At 34.8% G+C, this 19,496-nt stretch overlaps 1 protein-coding gene across 1 annotated transcript in view; it reads left to right on the top strand.

The window, feature by feature from the left end:
* Positions 1 to 1,981: 1,981 nt before the first annotated feature.
* The window catches only part of LOC125660112 (neurogenic locus notch homolog protein 1-like), a 31,128-nt gene continuing 13,613 nt past the window's right edge, over positions 1,982 to 19,496 (top strand). The window contains exons 1-17 of the mRNA XM_048891951.2: positions 1,982 to 1,986; positions 2,304 to 2,506; positions 3,026 to 3,250; positions 4,844 to 4,960; positions 5,402 to 5,512; positions 5,619 to 5,732; positions 6,098 to 6,211; positions 7,586 to 7,699; positions 8,348 to 8,461; positions 11,768 to 11,881; positions 12,550 to 12,663; positions 15,432 to 15,545; positions 16,044 to 16,157; positions 18,080 to 18,196; positions 18,463 to 18,576; positions 18,787 to 18,906; positions 19,243 to 19,356. Coding sequence (XP_048747908.2) covers positions 1,982 to 1,986; positions 2,304 to 2,506; positions 3,026 to 3,250; positions 4,844 to 4,960; positions 5,402 to 5,512; positions 5,619 to 5,732; positions 6,098 to 6,211; positions 7,586 to 7,699; positions 8,348 to 8,461; positions 11,768 to 11,881; positions 12,550 to 12,663; positions 15,432 to 15,545; positions 16,044 to 16,157; positions 18,080 to 18,196; positions 18,463 to 18,576; positions 18,787 to 18,906; positions 19,243 to 19,356 — 2,038 coding nt within the window. The remainder of the gene's footprint in view (positions 1,987 to 2,303; positions 2,507 to 3,025; positions 3,251 to 4,843; positions 4,961 to 5,401; positions 5,513 to 5,618; positions 5,733 to 6,097; positions 6,212 to 7,585; positions 7,700 to 8,347; positions 8,462 to 11,767; positions 11,882 to 12,549; positions 12,664 to 15,431; positions 15,546 to 16,043; positions 16,158 to 18,079; positions 18,197 to 18,462; positions 18,577 to 18,786; positions 18,907 to 19,242; positions 19,357 to 19,496) is intronic.

Here is a 19,496-nt window from a genome sequence, read left to right as displayed (position 1 = left end):
AGTGATTCAGAGGGAGCTCCAAACATATTTTCAAGATGAAAGGCAATGTAATCCATCGATGACAACAGGCATGGATAGCCAATGAAAAACTATTTTCGGATTCTCAGGAAGATTTTACAAGATATCAATACGCATGTTTCTGAAAATAACTTTCGTCAATTTCAAGATGTGTTTTATTCCTAAACACAAAACGCTTTGTTACAAGGATATACACGATATTTTCATTGTAACATGTAGTGAATGAAACAGTGTTATCAAAGTCAACTTCTTTTGAAAAATATGTACACAATTTTCCATAGATTTCATATATCACAGCATTTCTTGATGCCTAAAGCTTTTGTTCAGTATAGTCATAAAGTGTGGGTTTATTTTTCTATTTCATTTTCCAGCTGTCAAGTCATATTACATAGACATATAAAATTTTCACTTCCATCAAGATTGAAGAAATTTATTATAAAAATTTATTACTTATGGCATTTTTATTATATCGTAATTAATTTCAAAGATTGGTTGCCAAAATTTATTACGTATGATATTCCTATAAAATTCCGCTGGTTTGAGATGTCATCTTTTGATTCATTGACTATACAGTTGATTTTGAAGTTTCATTAGCATAATAATGTTTACTAGTTATCTCGGTATGAAATTACATTACACACAAAACACCAGTGTACTGTTGTTGTGTAAAGCATGAAGACCATGCTATGATCTAAATTCAGATTTAAGTATCCTAAATTCATAATGAATTACAATTATACCTTTGGAATGACAAGTAGTTTGGATAAAATTGTACCAAGAAAAAGGGTACCAGATTTGATTAGAATGACTTAGTTTTGTTCATGTATCGATCGACTAAGGACAATTTGTGTTCAGGAAACTGACTCATGGATGAGTATTTGGTAAATTGTGAGTTATATTTAGATGTCGTTGGAATAGGTACAATTCCTTTTCATTACAGAAATAAAACCAATTTAACAAAGATACATTGTTCAATTGAGATACATCTCCCTGGTATATATTTGTAGTTCTTTGACGATTAATTTTCAGTCGCTACGTACTTATTTCTGAAGCATATCAAAATATATTGTACATATGAAATGAACAAGGTCACATTTGGTAAAGTGTGACTTTCTTCATTGAAGCCATATTATTTTCTCCTGATAATACATACTTGAAATTTTTTGAAGGTGCAGAAAAATGAAAATACCAGAATCATATCTATGACAAATTGTTTATATGGTTCTATGAAATGGACCAAGAGCAATACTGCTGGAATATCCGTTACAACTTTTAATATACTAATACTCATCACTGTTCTTTCATCATTGGCAGCATCGCAGGGTAGGTCAACATTTCCTTATTCCATTATTACATATACACAAATACATGGATTTGTGTTCTCTTTTTTTTTTTTCCTATTTCTTCTTTGAAACACTTTTCTCATGCCGTGCGTTTTTGTCAAATGGTTTTATTAGATTTACAACAACTTAATCTATCGTTGGTAATTGACAATCTGGACTATGTTCCTGGGATGGAGAAAAATATATCACGCGAATTCACAGATCTCGCTGATATGCTATGTGACGAGGTAAGAATTTTACACGAACTTTGATGTTTCAAGAAAATTTAACATCTTCATGCTTGAGGTTTCAAAAACAAGTAAAACGATTACTGTTGAAAGAAATACAAATACTAAATTTTTTGAATACATTCAAATTAAAAACACAGTGTTATTGTAGATCAGCAATTATTTTACTAATGAGAAAGTTGAAAAGAGACAGCATGTACAGGAAATGCTGCGTTGCCATGTGGATCAGATGAGGTATTCTTTTATCCTATTCTTTTATATACTTTTTCTACACCCTGACTTGTGTAGATATTTATCTACATGTAGATGACCTTGATAGAGAGGGCTAAATAGGCTCTACCTGCTGCCCAATCCCTTTCACTACTTGTGAATAAAATTATTATAAATCAAAAAATGAGGTATTTAGGATTGCATTACAAAATGACATCTGATATTGGGTCCATTTTATGGTATGGACATGTTTTTAGATTTAGAGCTAGCATAAAGGATTGCATTCTCCAACTCTATTTTTTTTCTCAAACTACGAAAATATCACTCTACGAAAAATTCATTATTTGAAATTATATGTGTGAAAACATACAGTGGAAGTTTCGTAGTTATGAACACCACCTATCAAACATTTTACCATTATGTTATAAATTAACCTGTTTTATTATATATAATCCTCTTCATCAGAAGCACAGTTCACATGGTTAATATGTGTCTAACATTTCAGGAAAACGACAGCTGGTAAAGTTGAAGTGTCTCTCAGAATAAAAAATCCCTATGAGATGGGTGATGGCGGTGGAGTTGTTCTTAGAATTTTACAGAAATCGAAACGTCTCACTCAGGACGGAACAGAATACATTGATATACGAAGTAACCTCATACCAGTATCCTCGTTGCATGTCACAAACACAACAGGACGACCCATATCGAGTAATTACTTTACTATTAGCATACATATTAAAAGATCTAGAGAATACAGGGATTCAGTAAGATACAGATATATAATGTTGCGGATTTTGTAAAACTAATGTATATTCCATCATTGGGCTTTAAATAAAAGAAATTTGATATACTCAAAATCATCGTGTCAATATCATTCGTAGATTGTCCAAAAATTATCTTTATTGAACAGATCTGATACATTCAATTTTTGGTAATGAGAAAAACAAAGATTATGACTTATTTTGTTAATTGGCACCTTCCTAAAATATTGTTGAGAATTGTTACACACTATTGTATACATGTAATCACATTTCGTGAGGTTACATTTCATGGTTTGATAAAACTAAGCATGTTCGAGAGGATATGATGTCAAGGTTAAGGAAGCTATCATTCCTGCTCGTGTAGGATTCAAAGTCGTGGGTATGTCTATACAACAAAATTTAAACCCCTCGCAATTAATGATTTTTTTCTATTTTATCATAGCTCTTTAATTTTCATACTTTCAAGATCAAACTCTAGACAGCGAACGATCGAGGAGAGGCTTGAATATAGGAGGGGACCCCGTGGTCACCGAGGGTACTACAATGGTGACCACCACCTTGAAGCCCCGCCCCACAACTGTGGGAATTGAATGGGCCACTAATTGGTGGGATGTGTTCCTGTCCCGATATAACTGGGGAGGAAATGATATCTTTGGACCTAACACAGGATCTACTCTATCCAGAGTTCCAGGTAATGGTCATTAGTTATAAATGTAACACCTTATTTCTAAGTTGTAGCGACTCAGAAAACACAAATATTTTTAGAACATGTCAACGGATAATTATAGATGTGATGATATTTAAATGACAGCAATTTACTTAAGTGTAGCTTATTTACGTTTTCAATTTGGTATAAATTGTGAGTGCTTTGTGGTATAATTGTGGTTTTCGAATTAAAATATATTTTGATAACACATTCTGGTTCTCAATAATCCAATTCCTAGTATGATATCAAAAATGAAATGAACAATACCATGTTGTTGAAATAAAATTGCGTAAATATTCAACATCATTGAATATATGAAACGAAAATCAAATTGAGTGTTTGTTGGTGTTTGACACAATCGTCTTTATTAAGGAGTGTGAGCAATATGAATTCTCAATATGACTAAATGTATAAGGTGTAGATGTTTTGAATTAATGTAACTAACATAGAACACACGATTTCAGATTATTAAGCACGGAAAATGTAGAATATGAAAAAAGTGATTAGTATGACAATTTCCTTGTCAAAAGAATGACCCCTTCTTATTTCAGTCTCCGTCTGAATGTTTCCTTCTTGATATTTAAATTAGATTACGCGTGGGTGAATATAGAAAATCTATAAAAAATCAGGAGAAGCTGCTCGCCGAAAATATGTATTGTTAAATGAAGAATGTAAACCATGAAAGGTATCATAAAAATTTAAAATTTGAATTGGTGAACTCATTCGAGATGAAATTATTTGCAAAAATATATATTCATTAGATTTCCTTGAGATTTTGACAATTACTATTGAAATTAAGTAATGATAAACACTATCATGAAAGAGAATGATGATTAATGACATACAAATGTATTCACATTTACATCGTGACATCTTCCTGTTCGGGACACCAGTGTTCTTTCAACCAATTTTCATTAATGTTGTCATTAATGTGTCACCACCAATTCGACACGCAAGAGCATGTACTGCTTATGATAAGTTTTTAAATCAAGGCAGGCTACTGACAAACAAGTTGATGAAACAGGAGTTTCGACAATCATGTTTAAAGTAACCATTTCGCAAATTTTATGGTCGTCATAACGATCTAATTTACAAATACAACCTGTCATTGGGTCGAATGATGTTTGGCGTGTTTCATACTAATTGTTAGGCCATTCTTTATATACTAATTTTGACTACTGATTACTCTGTTTACCTGATCAAGATATAGAGCTCACAACTCTGGTGTGTGCAGGGGTGTGTTTGCCTCTGAGTTTTGTATTCATTATAGGAATTATGAGATTGATTATGTTCGTTATGTTCACTTTTTTTTTAAATGAAGAATTGAATTTAAAATTTAAGTACTAGTATTTTCCTTACAACAGACCAGATCACATGTATTGCATATATAGATAACTGAAAGTGTCCACAGTGTGAAATTAGTGGTAATACAACTATTTTAAAATCCAAGATATTACATCTCCTTGAAGACTTAACATAATTTCACAGTATTACACATGCTTGTACGTATTGGAATACAAGTGGAATTCGCATCATATCTAGCGTCTCACATACCATTCTTACTTTTTCTATTCATAGAAGTGGACAGCTGTCTCTACGATGACCCCTGTCAGAATGGTGGAACTTGTGCCAGCGATGACGTGCCCACCTACTGTATTTGTACCGCAGGATGGACAGGGCAATATTGCGAGAAAGGTAGAAATATATTGACTTTTAAAACGTTAACAGTAAGAGTTTCAGTTTTCGAATCATACTACTGAGGAGAAATGATATCAGATGATATACTCACGGAAAAATTATAAAAATAGAAGCATCGTCTAAAAGAGTGATATTTTGAAATCTAAATGATCCTGTAATTCTCCATTAAAAAGAATACAAGTAGGTGTAATTTTCACTTGCAATATCCCCACGGTCCATACAAAGTGTTTCTTAGATATGGGGCTCACGGCGGGTGTGACCGGTCAACAAGGGATGCTTACTCCTCCCTCTGGTGTGTCCAGGGGTCCGTGTTTGCCCAACTATCTATTTTGTATTGCTTGTAGGAGTTATGAGATTGATCACTGTTCGTTATCTTCACCTTGCATAGAACATCATGTAGGGCATGATCTAAAGAAAAATATACATCTGCAATTGTAGACGAAGACGAATGTCTGAAAAATCCTTGCAACGGACGAGACTGCACAAACACCTTAGGATCATTTAGATGTGGTTGTCCAGACGGATTCACGGGGAACCAATGCACTAAAGGTACACAAATATAGAATGTTGTATTGTGATCACGAAAGACTGTATGATTCTTGTCAGTTTACATCTTTGTTTTATATGTAGTATACTCATGATATCAAAATTACAGATATAGATGAGTGCAAGACCAATCCATGCCAAAACAATGGAGTGTGTATCAACACACGTGGTTCTTTTTCTTGCAAATGCCAACAAGGATGGACCTCCAAAACCTGCCAGCAAGGTTGGTATATCGTTCGCAAATTTGAAAATATAAGTTGTGTTATTTTTTGATATAAATATGAATACACATTCGATCATTTCTGTGATTTGATTATCCAGATGTTATAACAAACATATTCGGCACAAGTTCCTCAAACTTAGCACACCCGCTCCTTAATCATTCCTGTATAAATTGTCTTATATGCCCGTAACATCATATAATCCAAATTAAGTTTTCATATTTGTACATCTAGTTTTTCTGAACATACGAGCTCGTATTTCCGTTTGATAGGAACTTGAAAAGTATGTTTAGATGACATTTCCATGAAATGAGATGTAAAGTTTTAATGATGAGAAAGTGTTTTTTGTTTTATATTGAATATACAGACGTAAACGAGTGTGATTCCAATCCATGTAAAGAGGGCACAGCGTGTGTGAACAAGTTAGGCACTTACACGTGTGAATGTGACAACGGATGGGAAGGAAAAAATTGTACTAATGGTGAGTACAGTATTACATTCTTATTTCACTTGAAAAGATGTGACTTGTATTTTAAAAGACAATAAGCCATGCAGTTTCGAACGTCTCCTTGTGAAAATTCTTGTTAAATAAATACTCACATACAATGTCATTTAAAATGCTAGCTAACGTTCCATTTGAGAATTGTTCACTGATGTAGACAAGACAACAGCTTTACGTGTCACAAATTGTGATCTATGCATGATGCTTACAGGCGTAGCATTGACGGTTGGGTAGTTGTATATCATTGTTTACCGTCCCGCTCGAGAATTTTTCACTCATGTGGAGACGTCATCATTGCCGGTGAATGGTTGCAAAATTTAGAATTGAAGGTTCTTTATCTTACCAACGCATACCATGGCACGTGGTATCTGTTTATAAGGTTATATAGGAAGGATCTGTAACTTCAACCTCTAATTCCGGATGATTGTCGAAGGAACAACCACTTACTTGTGTTAAACATCTACGGTTTGACACGCGCCGGGATCGAGAATTGAACCCGTATCTCATGGTTGCGGAGCGAGTGTCCTGTCCACTAGACTATCGCTCCAGGTCACTTATAATGTATATTGACCATCAGCAGTCATATGATTACCATTACCCTTATTTCCAGAGACATGTATCTCAAAGAATACTCATGAACATGTAGCAATGTCTAAATATTGTCATTTCCAATGTTTCTGCCTTTTATATCTTTACTAATCGTAATGGTAGCCATTTTCTCATCAATGCAATACAGATGTGAAGAGTGTTTGTATGAATCTTGTTAACAATAATGACTGGGAATTCCGACAGAAATGAAAATAGAATGCAAATATAAAAAAAAAAATTAATCGTTTTTGAAAATACATAGGGCATCAATTGTTGGTGTAAAGCATCGCATGCACACATTTACTTCAAAAATGAAATTCATCTCTGAGGGGTTTACAAAACTCTACAGAAACATATTTGTAACATTTCAATTTACGGTACGCATCGACTGATAACGTCTTCAAATCTGATCGACATAGTAATATATTTTTAATAATATAACAGAAATATTTCATGGATAATGAACAATATCAAAAGTACTAAATCAAGTCTTAGAAGGCGGAGTGTATACAGATCGGCACAATAAAAACGATTACATTCCTGTCACCCAAAGACAATAAGATGACTGCATTTTTTGCAAAACGTGCTGTAAAGTGATAAAAATATAAATGAAGGTAATAATGAATTTGTCTGCGGACATTAAAAAGCCAGTACATTTTACATAAGTGATGAATCGCTCTCGTCATCCTTTATGAATCATAACTAAATTTTCACATCAAGGTGTTGTATTTGTGAGTTATTTCCCTTTGTAAATCATACTTACAGATGTTGATGAATGCCTTTCATCCCCATGTGGAGGAAGGGGTATCTGTGAGAACACGGTGGGGTCATTCAAATGTACTTGCGACCATGGATGGTTGGGAAACACTTGTCAAGAAGGTAAAAGACTAGTTTTACATATGCATTAAATGGTCATGCTTTTAATGAAGTACACGATATATTTTGAAAAACTCCTGGATTTCTGATATATTGAATAAACAAAATAATTTTGATAACTAAGGCATATAATGTTTATTTGAATATCGCTGAAATTTCGGTAATTGATAAATTTTGCTCAAATTGCTATTTATTGTTTCAAAATGAAATACACGCTACAAAACCATAACTTTTAGATTACGGTAATATATCTGCATATAGAGTATGGATAAAACTGCTCGAACAGCTTGGGTAAACCATGCACATTTTTCTGCTTTAGGAATACAAGTACACCTCTTGTGTGTCCAGGGGTCCGTGTTTGCCCAACTATCTATTTTGTATTGCTTATGGGAGTTATGAGATTGATCACTATTCGTTATCTTCACCTTGCATTAAAGCAAACTTCAACAAAACTTGAGAATTCTTAATCAAAATGTTTTGAAATTGAAAAAATTACTAGACAAGCAAATAAGTGTAGATCTTCAGAATCAAGGAACTAGTTTGGTAAGGTAATAAATAATTCTTACAATAAATTAATGTTTAACAGTAAATTGTGTGTATAGACCAATGCGATTTATACTGCTGATAAGGATTTTGTGAACTATGTTGTAGATGTAAATGAATGTGTTTCATCCCCGTGTATGCACGGCGGTTTGTGCAAGAACTCTAATGGATCCTACACGTGCCTGTGTGGAGAAGGATGGGGAGGCAAAGACTGTAATCAAGGTAGTGAATTCATAAAAGTATAAATCTATTCTCTACCGGCACTATACTATCAAAATTGAAAGCTTCACAACTGACATTAAATGCAATTAAAACTACATGTACATGGAATATTCCAAAGAAACCAAAATCGTAAGGATTTCTTTCAAATGATGATTGTTTTCTGTGGAGTTCTTCATGAAAGAATACCTCACAAAATCTTGGCTCGGGAGTATTTTTTCATTCATCATGACGCTAATCTGAATTATTCAGACGTTTATGTATATACTCTCCACAAATATCTGGACAATTTCTCAATTGAAAGCGAGGTCGATAAAGACGCTGATTGGATGGTTCAAAAAGGTAATGCTTATAAAAGCTACTTTGGAGCAAACTCTAGAAAGTTTAAGCTTACATTCCACCATGAGAATAACAAATATAGTGTTTATAACATACCTCTTTCGAAAAAGATGTTTTGGATTTTCCCTTGTAAGGCGAATATGACGCATGGATGACTCTGTTTTTAATCACAATATTTGCACTTAATACTGATAGGGTATCGTTGTTTCTATTCAATATAAATGAAATTACACAAGATTTTTTCAGGTACTATTTGCAAACATATTTTGTCCCAATAACACCCTCATGTTCCCAGTTTGGCGCCATCTAATGGGGGAAATGTTCTCTTCAGAAAGCGTCCAGACGTTTTGGGGCAGGATATACACACGTCAGAATGATTCAGACTATCAAGACGCCAGATACCACTAAGATTTACGAGAGTTATACCCCTTTTTGGTCAGGTTGTGGGTAATCTTGATTAGTTTGTTCTAGATCAGGAAACAGATATACAATTCATAAAAAATCTAATAAAAAATTAGCGTTCGATCATAATGAAGATACTATTGCATGCTTAAGTAACCTTTATACAAAGTTCGAAGAGGTGTTCTTTTGAATTACGTGCTAACCGGTTCGACAGGGGATGTTTACTCCTCCTAGGCACCTGCTCCCACCTCTGGTATATCCCGGGATCCGTGTTTGCCCAACTCTCTACTTTATATTGCTTATATGAGTTATGATTGATTGCTTGATTGATTGATTACTGTTTTCCGCCACACTCAACAATTTTTCAGTTTTCTAGTGACGCCCAGTTTTTATTGGTGGAAGAGAGAACCCAGATACAATGTTCCTGGAAAGAGACCACCGACCTTCCGAAAGTAAACTGGGAAACTTTCTCACTTACCGGCGCGAGTGGGATTCGAACCCGCGCCGAGCAGAGGTGAGAGACCGTGTGATTTTGAGCACGATGCTCTAACCACTCGGCCACGGAGGCCCCATATGAGTTGTGAGATTGATCACTGCTCGTTATCTTCATCTTTCATGCTAATGGGGAGTTGTTCAAGTCGGGAGATACTGAGCTTCACCGTGAATCACGCCGTCAGTTACTGATATATTCATATCTAGTGTTCAGTCATCCAAAAATTACTTCCACTTTGATTCTACGCACAATTACTTTATAATTGATAAAAATTATGCTGGAGTTTCTCATTGAGAATATCTTCGTAGTCTTTGGTTATCAGGTCTTCCAACAAGCTGATGTAATAACCATGGGCACGAATTATGCTATTTTGTTAGCTGACCTGTTTTAATATTCTTATGAGGCAGAATTTAATCAAAATCTTCTACATAAGAAGAAAAAATCTCTTGCTGAGGCCTTCAACTCGACATTTAGATATATCAACGACGTTTTTTAACCTCGCATTGGGTCAAATGCTGTCTGATGTGTTTCATACCGATTGTTAAGCCGTTCTTGGCACAGTGATTTTGACTGCGGATAACTCCGTTTACATGATCAGGATATGGGGCTCACGGCGGGTGTGACCGGTCAACAGGGGATGCTTACTCCTCCTAGACACATGATCCCACCTCTGGTGTGTCCAGGGGTCCGTGCTTGCCCAACTATCTATTTTGTATTGCTTGTAGGAGTTATGAGATTGATCACTGTTCGTTATCTTCACCTTGCTATTACACTTTGTAACAATATTTATTTTCATTTATATGTCGATTCGATATATCCCAGTGAACTCAAAATAAAAGACACCACAAAGTACTCCACATCTGCTCCGAACTTAGATATTTTATGGAAAATAAATATTAAAGCAGACTACCAACTCAACTTCATGATAGACGGGATGATTTCAGCTTCTCCACGGGTTCGAATCCCGCTCGCGCCGGTAAGTGAGAAAGTTTCTCAGTTTACTTTCGGAAGGTCGGTGGTCTCTTCCCAGGTACATTGTATCTGGGTTCTCTCTTCCACCAATAAAAAAATGGGCGCCACCAGATAACTGAAAAAATGTTGAGTGTGGCAGAAAACAGCAAAACAATCAAACAATGTAACAATATTCCATTATCACCTGCGTATGGTGTTGTTATCTCTCAACTGATTCGATATGCAAGAGTTTGTTCTGCATATAATCAGTATCTAAATCGAAACAGGCTACTGACAAATCACTTAATGTTACAGAGGTTGAAACAGTCTCGTATTAAGTCAGCAGTAACGATCTATTTGACCAGTGCAACTTGTAATTGGGTCAAATGCTGACATGTTTCATACATGTACCAATTGTTAAGCCATTCTTTACACACTGATTTTACCTGATGAAGATATAGGGCTCACGGCGGGTGAGACGGGTCGACAGAGGATGCTTGTGGCCGGCCGGAGGAGGGGGTGCTTGCTCCTCCTGGGTGTCTGGTCCCACCTTTGGTGCGTCCAGGGGTCCGTGTTTGCCCAACTATCTATTTTGTATTGCATATCGGAGTTATGAGATTGATCACTGTTCGTTATCTTCACCTTTCATGATGTCCATTTCTCTTATTTTCAAGGGCATGCAACTGAATAGATATATACACACGAGACTGTATCAATGTCTAAAGGTTTACAAAAATGAACAGTAAAATATTGGTAACATTTCAATTAAGAAACATATCGAATGCTGACGTTTCCAAAACGTATCCACGTGGTTATGTAATACGAAAGAAATATGAGCTAAAGCAAAGTCCTTAGCACTAGTAGTATAAGGGCGAGTATTTATAAACCGGCACAATAAAGAAAACATCACCGTCCATTTGCTCAAAGACAATTGGATGACTGCTTTTTGCAAAACGTGCTCTGAAGTAATGAAAATATAAATGGCAGTAATATTTTTTCAGCAGACATTAAAAAGCCTGTATACTATACTTTACACAGGTAAGGAATCTCTTTCATGATTCCATATGAAAGTTGGCATGGGGTTGTATTTGTGAGTTATTTCCCTTTGTAATTCATATTTACAGATGTTGATGAATGCCTTTCATCCCCATGTGGAAGCAGGGGTATCTGTGAGAATATGGTGGGGTCATTCAAATGTAATTGCGAACAAGGATGGCTGGGAGACAACTGTCAAGAAGGTAAAGAGATCTAAGTTTACATATGCATCAAATGGTCTTTCTTTTAATCTTGTTGAATGAAGTGTGCACTATATTTAGAAAATTACTGGATTTCAGATCATAAACAAAATCATTTTGATAACTGTGGAATATATGTACATGTATATATAAATATCTGTGAAGTATACGTGAAATTTCAAAATGAAATATACGCGATAAAACCCGTAATCTCTAAATTATTTGCACATAGGGTATGTATACATCTTTAATGAAATCGTTCGCACAGTGGGAGTAAAACATATGTGCGTTTTGCTGCTTTTCGAACACATGTAACTGTAAGCAAATTAAAAAAAAAACCTTTAAGAATCTTAATTAAAACGTTTAAAATGTGAAAGGTTACAAGAGAATCAGAATGTATATATGAATATCGCTGAAGGATACCTGAAATTTTGTAATAAATCGTAACTTTTGAATTAACGTTTCTGCACATAGGATATCGGTGCTTTTTTCAATAGGTTTAAAGAATTAAACCATGCGCGCAATTCTAGGTTTGTAACATTGGTAACTTTAGTCAAACTTCAACAAAACTTCAGTTATTGAATTAATAAATGTTCGATAATACACTGTGTGTATAGACCAACATGATTTATACTGCTATATAAATCAGGACTTTGTGAACTATATTACAGATGTAGATGAATGTGTTTCATCCCCGTGTATGCACGGCGGTTTGTGCAAGAACTCTAACGGATCCTACACTTGCCTTTGTAGCGAAGGATGGGGAGACAGAGACTGCAATCGAGGTAGTTAATTCATAAAAGTATAAATCTATTCTCTACAGGCACTACACTATTAAAATTGAAAGCTTCACAACTGACATTAAATGCAAGTAAAACTACAAGGAATATTCTGAAGAAAACAAAATCCTAAGGATTTCTCTCAAATGATGATTGTTTCTGTGGAGTTCTTCATGACAGAATACCTCACAAAAATTTGGCTCTGGACTATTTTTGCATTCATCATGGCGCTAATCTGAATTATTCAGACGTTTATGTATATACTCTTCACTAATATCTGGACACTTTCTCAATTGAAAGCGATGTCGATAAAGACGCTGATTGGCTGGTTCAGAAAGATAATGCCTATAAAAGCTACTTGGAGCAAACTCTAGAAAGCTTAAGCTTACATTCCACTATCAGAATAATAAATATAGTATTTATAACATACCTCTTTCGATAAAGATGTTTTGGATTCTTCCTTGTATCGCTAATATGTAAGATGAATATGGCTCATGGATGACTCTGGTTTTAAATACAATATTTGCACTTTAATAATTCTGATAGGGTATCGTTGTTTCTATTCAATATAAATGAAATACGCAAGATATTTTCAGGTACTATTTGCAAACATATTTTGTCCCAACAACACCCTCATGTTTCCAGTTTGGCGCCATCTAATGGGGACATGTTCTCTACAGAAAGCGTCCAGACGTTTTTGGGGAGGATATACACACGTCAGAATGATTCAGACTATCAAGACGCCAGATACCACTAAGATTTACGAGAGTTATACCCCTTTTTGGTCAGGTTGTGGGTAATCTTGATTAGTTTGTTCTAGATCAGGAAACAGATATACAATTCATAAAAAATCTAATAAAAAATTAGCGTTCGATCATAATGAAGATACTATTGCATGCTTAAGTAACCTTTATACACTCCACATTGAGAAGTTCCAAGAGGTGTTCTTTCGAATTACATGCTAACCGGTCGACAGAGGATGCTTACTCCTCCTAGACACCTGCTCCCACCTCTGGTATATCCCGGGATCCGTGTTTGCCCAACTCTCTGTTTTGTATTGCTTTTATGAGTTATCAGATTGATCACTGTTCCTTATCTTCATCTTTCATGCTAATGAGGAGTTGTTCAAGTCGGGAGATACTGAGCTTCACCATGCACGGATTATGAATGATAATCCTTCCCAATCATGCCATCAGTTTCTCATATATTCATATCAAGTGTTCAGTCATCCAAAAATTACTTCCACTCTGATTCTACGCACAATTATTTTGTAGTTGATAAAAATATGTTGGAGTTCCTCATTGAGAATATCTTCGTAGTCTTTGGTTATTATGTCTTCCAACAAGCTGATGGAAGTGCCATGGGCACGAATTATGCTCCTTTGTTAGCTGACCTGTTTTTATATTCTTATGAGACAGTATGCAAAATCTCTACAAGAGAAGAAAAAATATCTCACTGAGGCCTTCAAATGGACATTTAGATATATCGACGACGTTTTATCTGTTAACAATATTCATTTTCATTCATACGTCGATTCGATATATCCCTGTGAACTCGAAATAAAAGACACCACAAAGTACTCCACATCTGCTTCTAACTTAGATATTTTATGGAAAATAAATATTGAAGGCAAACTACCAACTCAACTCCATGATAGACGGGATGATTTCAGCTTCTCCATCGTAAACTTTATTTATGTAGCAATATTCCATTATCACCTACGTATGGTGTTTATATATCTCAACTGATTCGATATGCAAGAGCTTGTTCTGCATATAATCAGTATCTAAATCGAAACAGGCTACTGACAAATCACTTAATGTTACAGGGGTTGAAACAGTCACGTATTAAGATAGCAGTAACGATCTATTTGACCAGTGCAACTTGTAATTGGGTCAAATGGTGACATGTTTCATACATGTACCAATTGTTAAGCCATTCTTTACACACTGATTTCACCTGATCAAGATATAGGGCCCACGGTGGGTGAGACGGGTCGACAGAGGATGCTTGTGGTCGGTTGGCCCCAATCTTTGGTGTGTCCGAGGTCTGTGTTTGTTCTAATCTTGGTTTTGTGTTCTTTGTGGGAGTTACAATAATACAAGATACAATTTGTTTTGTGGACCGTTAACATTAATTTGGAATGTCATGTGTTTTATGAAGGAACAGTCATACATATGTTAAACGTTTTAGCTTTAGTGTGATGCAGAGATCAAGAATCCAACCCGGGTCTTCCTGTTGTGGAGCTAGTGTCCTGTCCACTAGACTACCGCGTCAGATACTTATAATGTATATTGACCACCAGCAGTCATATGATGACCATTTCTCTTATTTTCAAGGGCATGCATCTCATAAGAGCTTGTATCAATGTCTAAAAGTTTACAAAAATGAACAGTAAAATATTGGTAACATTTCAATTAAGAAACATATCGAATGCTGACGTCTCCAAAACTAATCCACGTGGTAATGTAATACGAAAGAAATATGAGCTAAAACAAAGTCCTTGGGAGTAGAATTATAAGTACGAGTATTTATAAACAGGCACAGTAAAGAAAATATTACAGTCTTTTTGCTCAAAGACAATTGGATGACTGCTTTTTGCAATACGTGCTCTGATGAAGTAATGAAAATATAAATGGCAGGAATATTTTTTCAGCAGACATTAAAAAGCCGGTATACTTTACACAGGTAATGAATCACTTTCGTGATTCCAGATGAAAGATGGCATGAGATTGTATTTGTGAGTTATTTCCCTTTGTAATTCATACTTACAGATATTGATGAATGTCTTTCATTCCCATGTGGAAGCAGAGGTACCTGTGAGAACACGGTGGGGTCATTCAAATGTAATTGCGAACAAGGATGGTTGGGAGACAACTGTCAAGAAGGTAAAGAGATCTAAGTTTACATATGCATCAAATGGTCTTTTTTTAATCATGTTGAATGAAGTGTGCACTATATTTAGAAAATTACTGGATTTCAGATCATAAACAAAATCATTTGATAACTGCGGATTATATATGTATATATAAATATCTGTGAAGTATACGTGAAATTCTGTACTTAATATATTTTGTCCACTTTTCTATTCATTGTTTCAACAAAAAAATTACGCGATAAAACCCATAACCTCTATTAAATCATTTGCATTCATCTTTAATGAAATCGTTCGTACAGTGGGAGTAAAACATATGTGCGCTTTGCTGCTTTTCGAACATAAGGATTAAACCATGCGCGCAATTTTAGGTTTTGACTTTGGTAACTTTAGTCAAACCTCAACAAAACTTCAATTATTGAATTAATTAATGTTCGATAATATACTGTGTGTATAGAGCAATGTGATTTATACTGCTATCTAAATCAGGACTTTGTGAACTATATTGTAGATGAAGATGAATGTGTTTCATCCCCGTGTATGCACGGCGGTTTGTGCAAGAACTCTAACGGATCCTACACTTGCCTTTGTAGCGAAGGATGGGGAGGCAGAGACTGCAATGAAGGTAGTGAATTCATAAAAGTATGATATATTCTCTTCAGGCACTTAACCATTAAAACTGAAGGCTTCACAACTGACATAATATGGTAATCATGAAATTATAACTGAATGAAATGTTCTGTGTGAAGTTCTTTATGGTACAATACCTATTTCCGCAATAAAAATGACGCTAGGCTGGATTTTCCCGACGTTTATGTATATAATCTCCAAAAAATATCTGGACATGTAAAGTGAATGTGATACCTGAGTGACTCTAAATATACTACTTTCACCTAATTCCGATAATGTATCGTTATTTATATTTCATACAATTGAAATTACGGAAGATACTATTTGCAAAGACGCATTTTCTTTCAACAAAGCCGTCATGTTTCTTTCTGAATCAATAATTTAGGACAATCTGATGGGGAAAATTGTTTTCTACAGAAAGCGTCTAGACGTTCTTATGATCCTAGACATACGTCGGGATGATTCAGACTACCATGACACCAGAGATTTTTTATTCCACTAAGATAATGTGAGAGTTATGCCTCTTTGTCGGTCAATTTTTGGTAATATTTGTTAGTTTGTTATGCGTACTCCTCCTAGGCACCTGATCCCACCTCTGGTGTGTCCAGGTGTCCGTGTTAGCCCAACTATCTATTTTGTATTGCTTATAGGAGTTATGAGATTGATCACTGTTCGTTATCTTCACCTTGCATAGATCGGAAAATAGAAATATATTACATAATTTTTTTTATATGGAATATAATTTATTCCCAAGATTTCTCAACCAAGTCCAAAACAGTGGAAAAAAATTGTATAGCGTTATCTAGAGAAGGGTAATACATTTCAACATTTAAACATCATAAAAGACTTACAAGTCCCTTGTTTCCTTTCTAAAGGAATTCAATATTATTACTTATTACAACGAAACTAAACCCTCCTCCCAATACATTATATTAACCCTTACATTCATTTGTTATCAAAATTTCATAAGACATTAAAAGAGGGACATTCAGTCTTATCAAACTGAACAGTATAAGGGCGTGATGAGACGGAATTTATTCTCCACTACAATATGGAGTATGTTTTGTTTACGTTTTGTGTTTGAATTGGTATTCCTTTGGATATTACTATGAAATAAATTTTTAAGTTTGCTATCGAATTATTCACTATTTTAATGATTTTTTAAATGCAATATACATGTAGCACCAGTAAACCCTTTACCCTCTAGTTGCATACCCGTTTTTTCTTATAAAAACGTTTCACGGCTTTTAGACATTATGGAGGGGGAATATCAAGCACTTTATGTTAGCGAAAGAAGACATATACCCTAAAGTGGAAATACTATAAATAATTTTTTTTATACATAGCTCTAAATGATTTGTAAAATAATCAGTCGACAGAGGATACTTACTCTTCATAAGTATTTGCTCCTACCTTTGGTGTGTCCAGGGGTCCGTTTTTGCCCAACTCTTCATTTTGTATTCTTTATAAGTGCTATGAGATTGATCGTTGTTTATTATCTTCACCTTTCATGTTAGTAAGTTTTTAAATATACATATATTAGCCATATTAGGTTCTGCTACTTATTTTTAAACTCCTCTACTACATGGACTTGATAGGTAACCAAATGCTACTCACAAGAATTTCGCGTTAACAGTAGTGCAGAATATTGCCTAAATATGACTCTCTAGCTCCGGGGCAAAGTGGCCCTTCTTTGACGAGGATACTTGCCGAGGACATATGCTAACATGTTGGTCTCAATGATTATTAGAGCAAATATGTTTTGTGGTTCAAGATGTAATCATTAATCGGTATCGTACTTTGTCTATAATGTACATGGTTCCAGATAATGTAAACTATAAATATATTTGCTTTAAACAAATACTAGCAACTGCTTTGTCAAGTTCGATTGTTTATCCATTAATCTATACGTTGTAGATATAGACGAATGTCAAATCAAACAACCATGCGCCAATGATGGAATTTGTAAAAATACAATCGGATCTTTTGAATGTGCATGTTCCACAGGATGGTCCGGACAAAACTGCACAGAAGGTACAATAAAATTATGTCTTTCTGAACTTGTGTTGAACCTAGGCATAAAAAGGACAGCTTCTTATATCAATTTTTAAGAAAGATGAAGGTAATAGAAAAAATATAAACTGTCAAATAAATAAACATGCTTTTTAGATTATACATACTAGAAATAATGTGTAAATAAAATTCAAATAGCAAAACAGCAAATAACGCTATATCTAATTATGGTTTTGATACGATGAAAACCTTGCATACACACCGGTTTGAATATTGGCATGCTTCAGATGTAGACGAATGTTCCCATTTACCATGTGGGGAGGATGTACCTTGCTTCAATGTGGAGGGGTCTTATTCCTGTCAATGTCCACCGGAATGGACAGGCAAGAACTGTACAGAAGGTAGGCCTTATTATATATTATTCAAGTAATTCCTTAGAATTGCTTAAGTCGGATATTTACAGCGGGTAGTATTTTTTCTAGTACATACGTTTCATCAGAAAATATCGTGGAAAGAATTCATTTGAGGTAAATATTTGTGTAATTAAGATATACGATTTTGCTGTTACAGCAATATATGAATATTTTGACATGGCTTTAAATGTTTTTCAGATGTAGATGAATGCTTACGTGATCCAGAACTATGTAACAATGGAGGTATATGTAATAACACAGAGGGTTCGTACAGGTGTGAATGTACCAATAATTGGACAGGAAGGTCATGTGAAGAAGGTAGAAATAATGTTTTTTCTTTCCAATACTCGTATTATTTTCATTTCACTCTCCTGCCTCTCTATGAGATTTACTTTTCAATCAAACATAAAATTCCACAAATGGTTGCTAAAACAAAATGTAAAATTTCTAAATGGTAGCTTTGATAGAACGTGAAATTTTGTAAATGGTTGCTTAGACAAAACACGAAATTTCGTAAATTGATCTTTAATAGACAAAACGTAAACTTTCATATACGGTTGCCTCATGATAATAAATGGTAGATTAGAATACGTTTTCTTCTTTCAATATATTATATATAAATACACTTTCCTTACTGTATCTTTCTATGTTCAGACGTCGACGAGTGTCTTACTTCGCCATGTCCAGATGGAAGTAGTTGTGTAAACCTTATTGGATCATTTCAATGTAATTGTATGGATGGATGGACGGGACAATACTGCGAGACAGGTAATTATCATAGACAGTTATATGTTTACATCAATCAATGTGCTAGATGAAAAGATTGATGTCGGATAAAAATCTAAATTCAAGTACTTGAGAGGGATAAAAATACGGTAACTTCCTGCTGTCGTGTCCGATATTCAGTA

The sequence above is a fragment of the Ostrea edulis genome, chromosome 9, assembly GCF_947568905.1.
Source record: "Ostrea edulis chromosome 9, xbOstEdul1.1, whole genome shotgun sequence".
In the NCBI taxonomy this organism is placed as follows: domain Eukaryota; kingdom Metazoa; phylum Mollusca; class Bivalvia; order Ostreida; family Ostreidae; genus Ostrea; species Ostrea edulis.
Note: the sequence above shows the minus strand (reverse complement) of the source record. Positions and strands in the feature narration are given on the sequence as shown.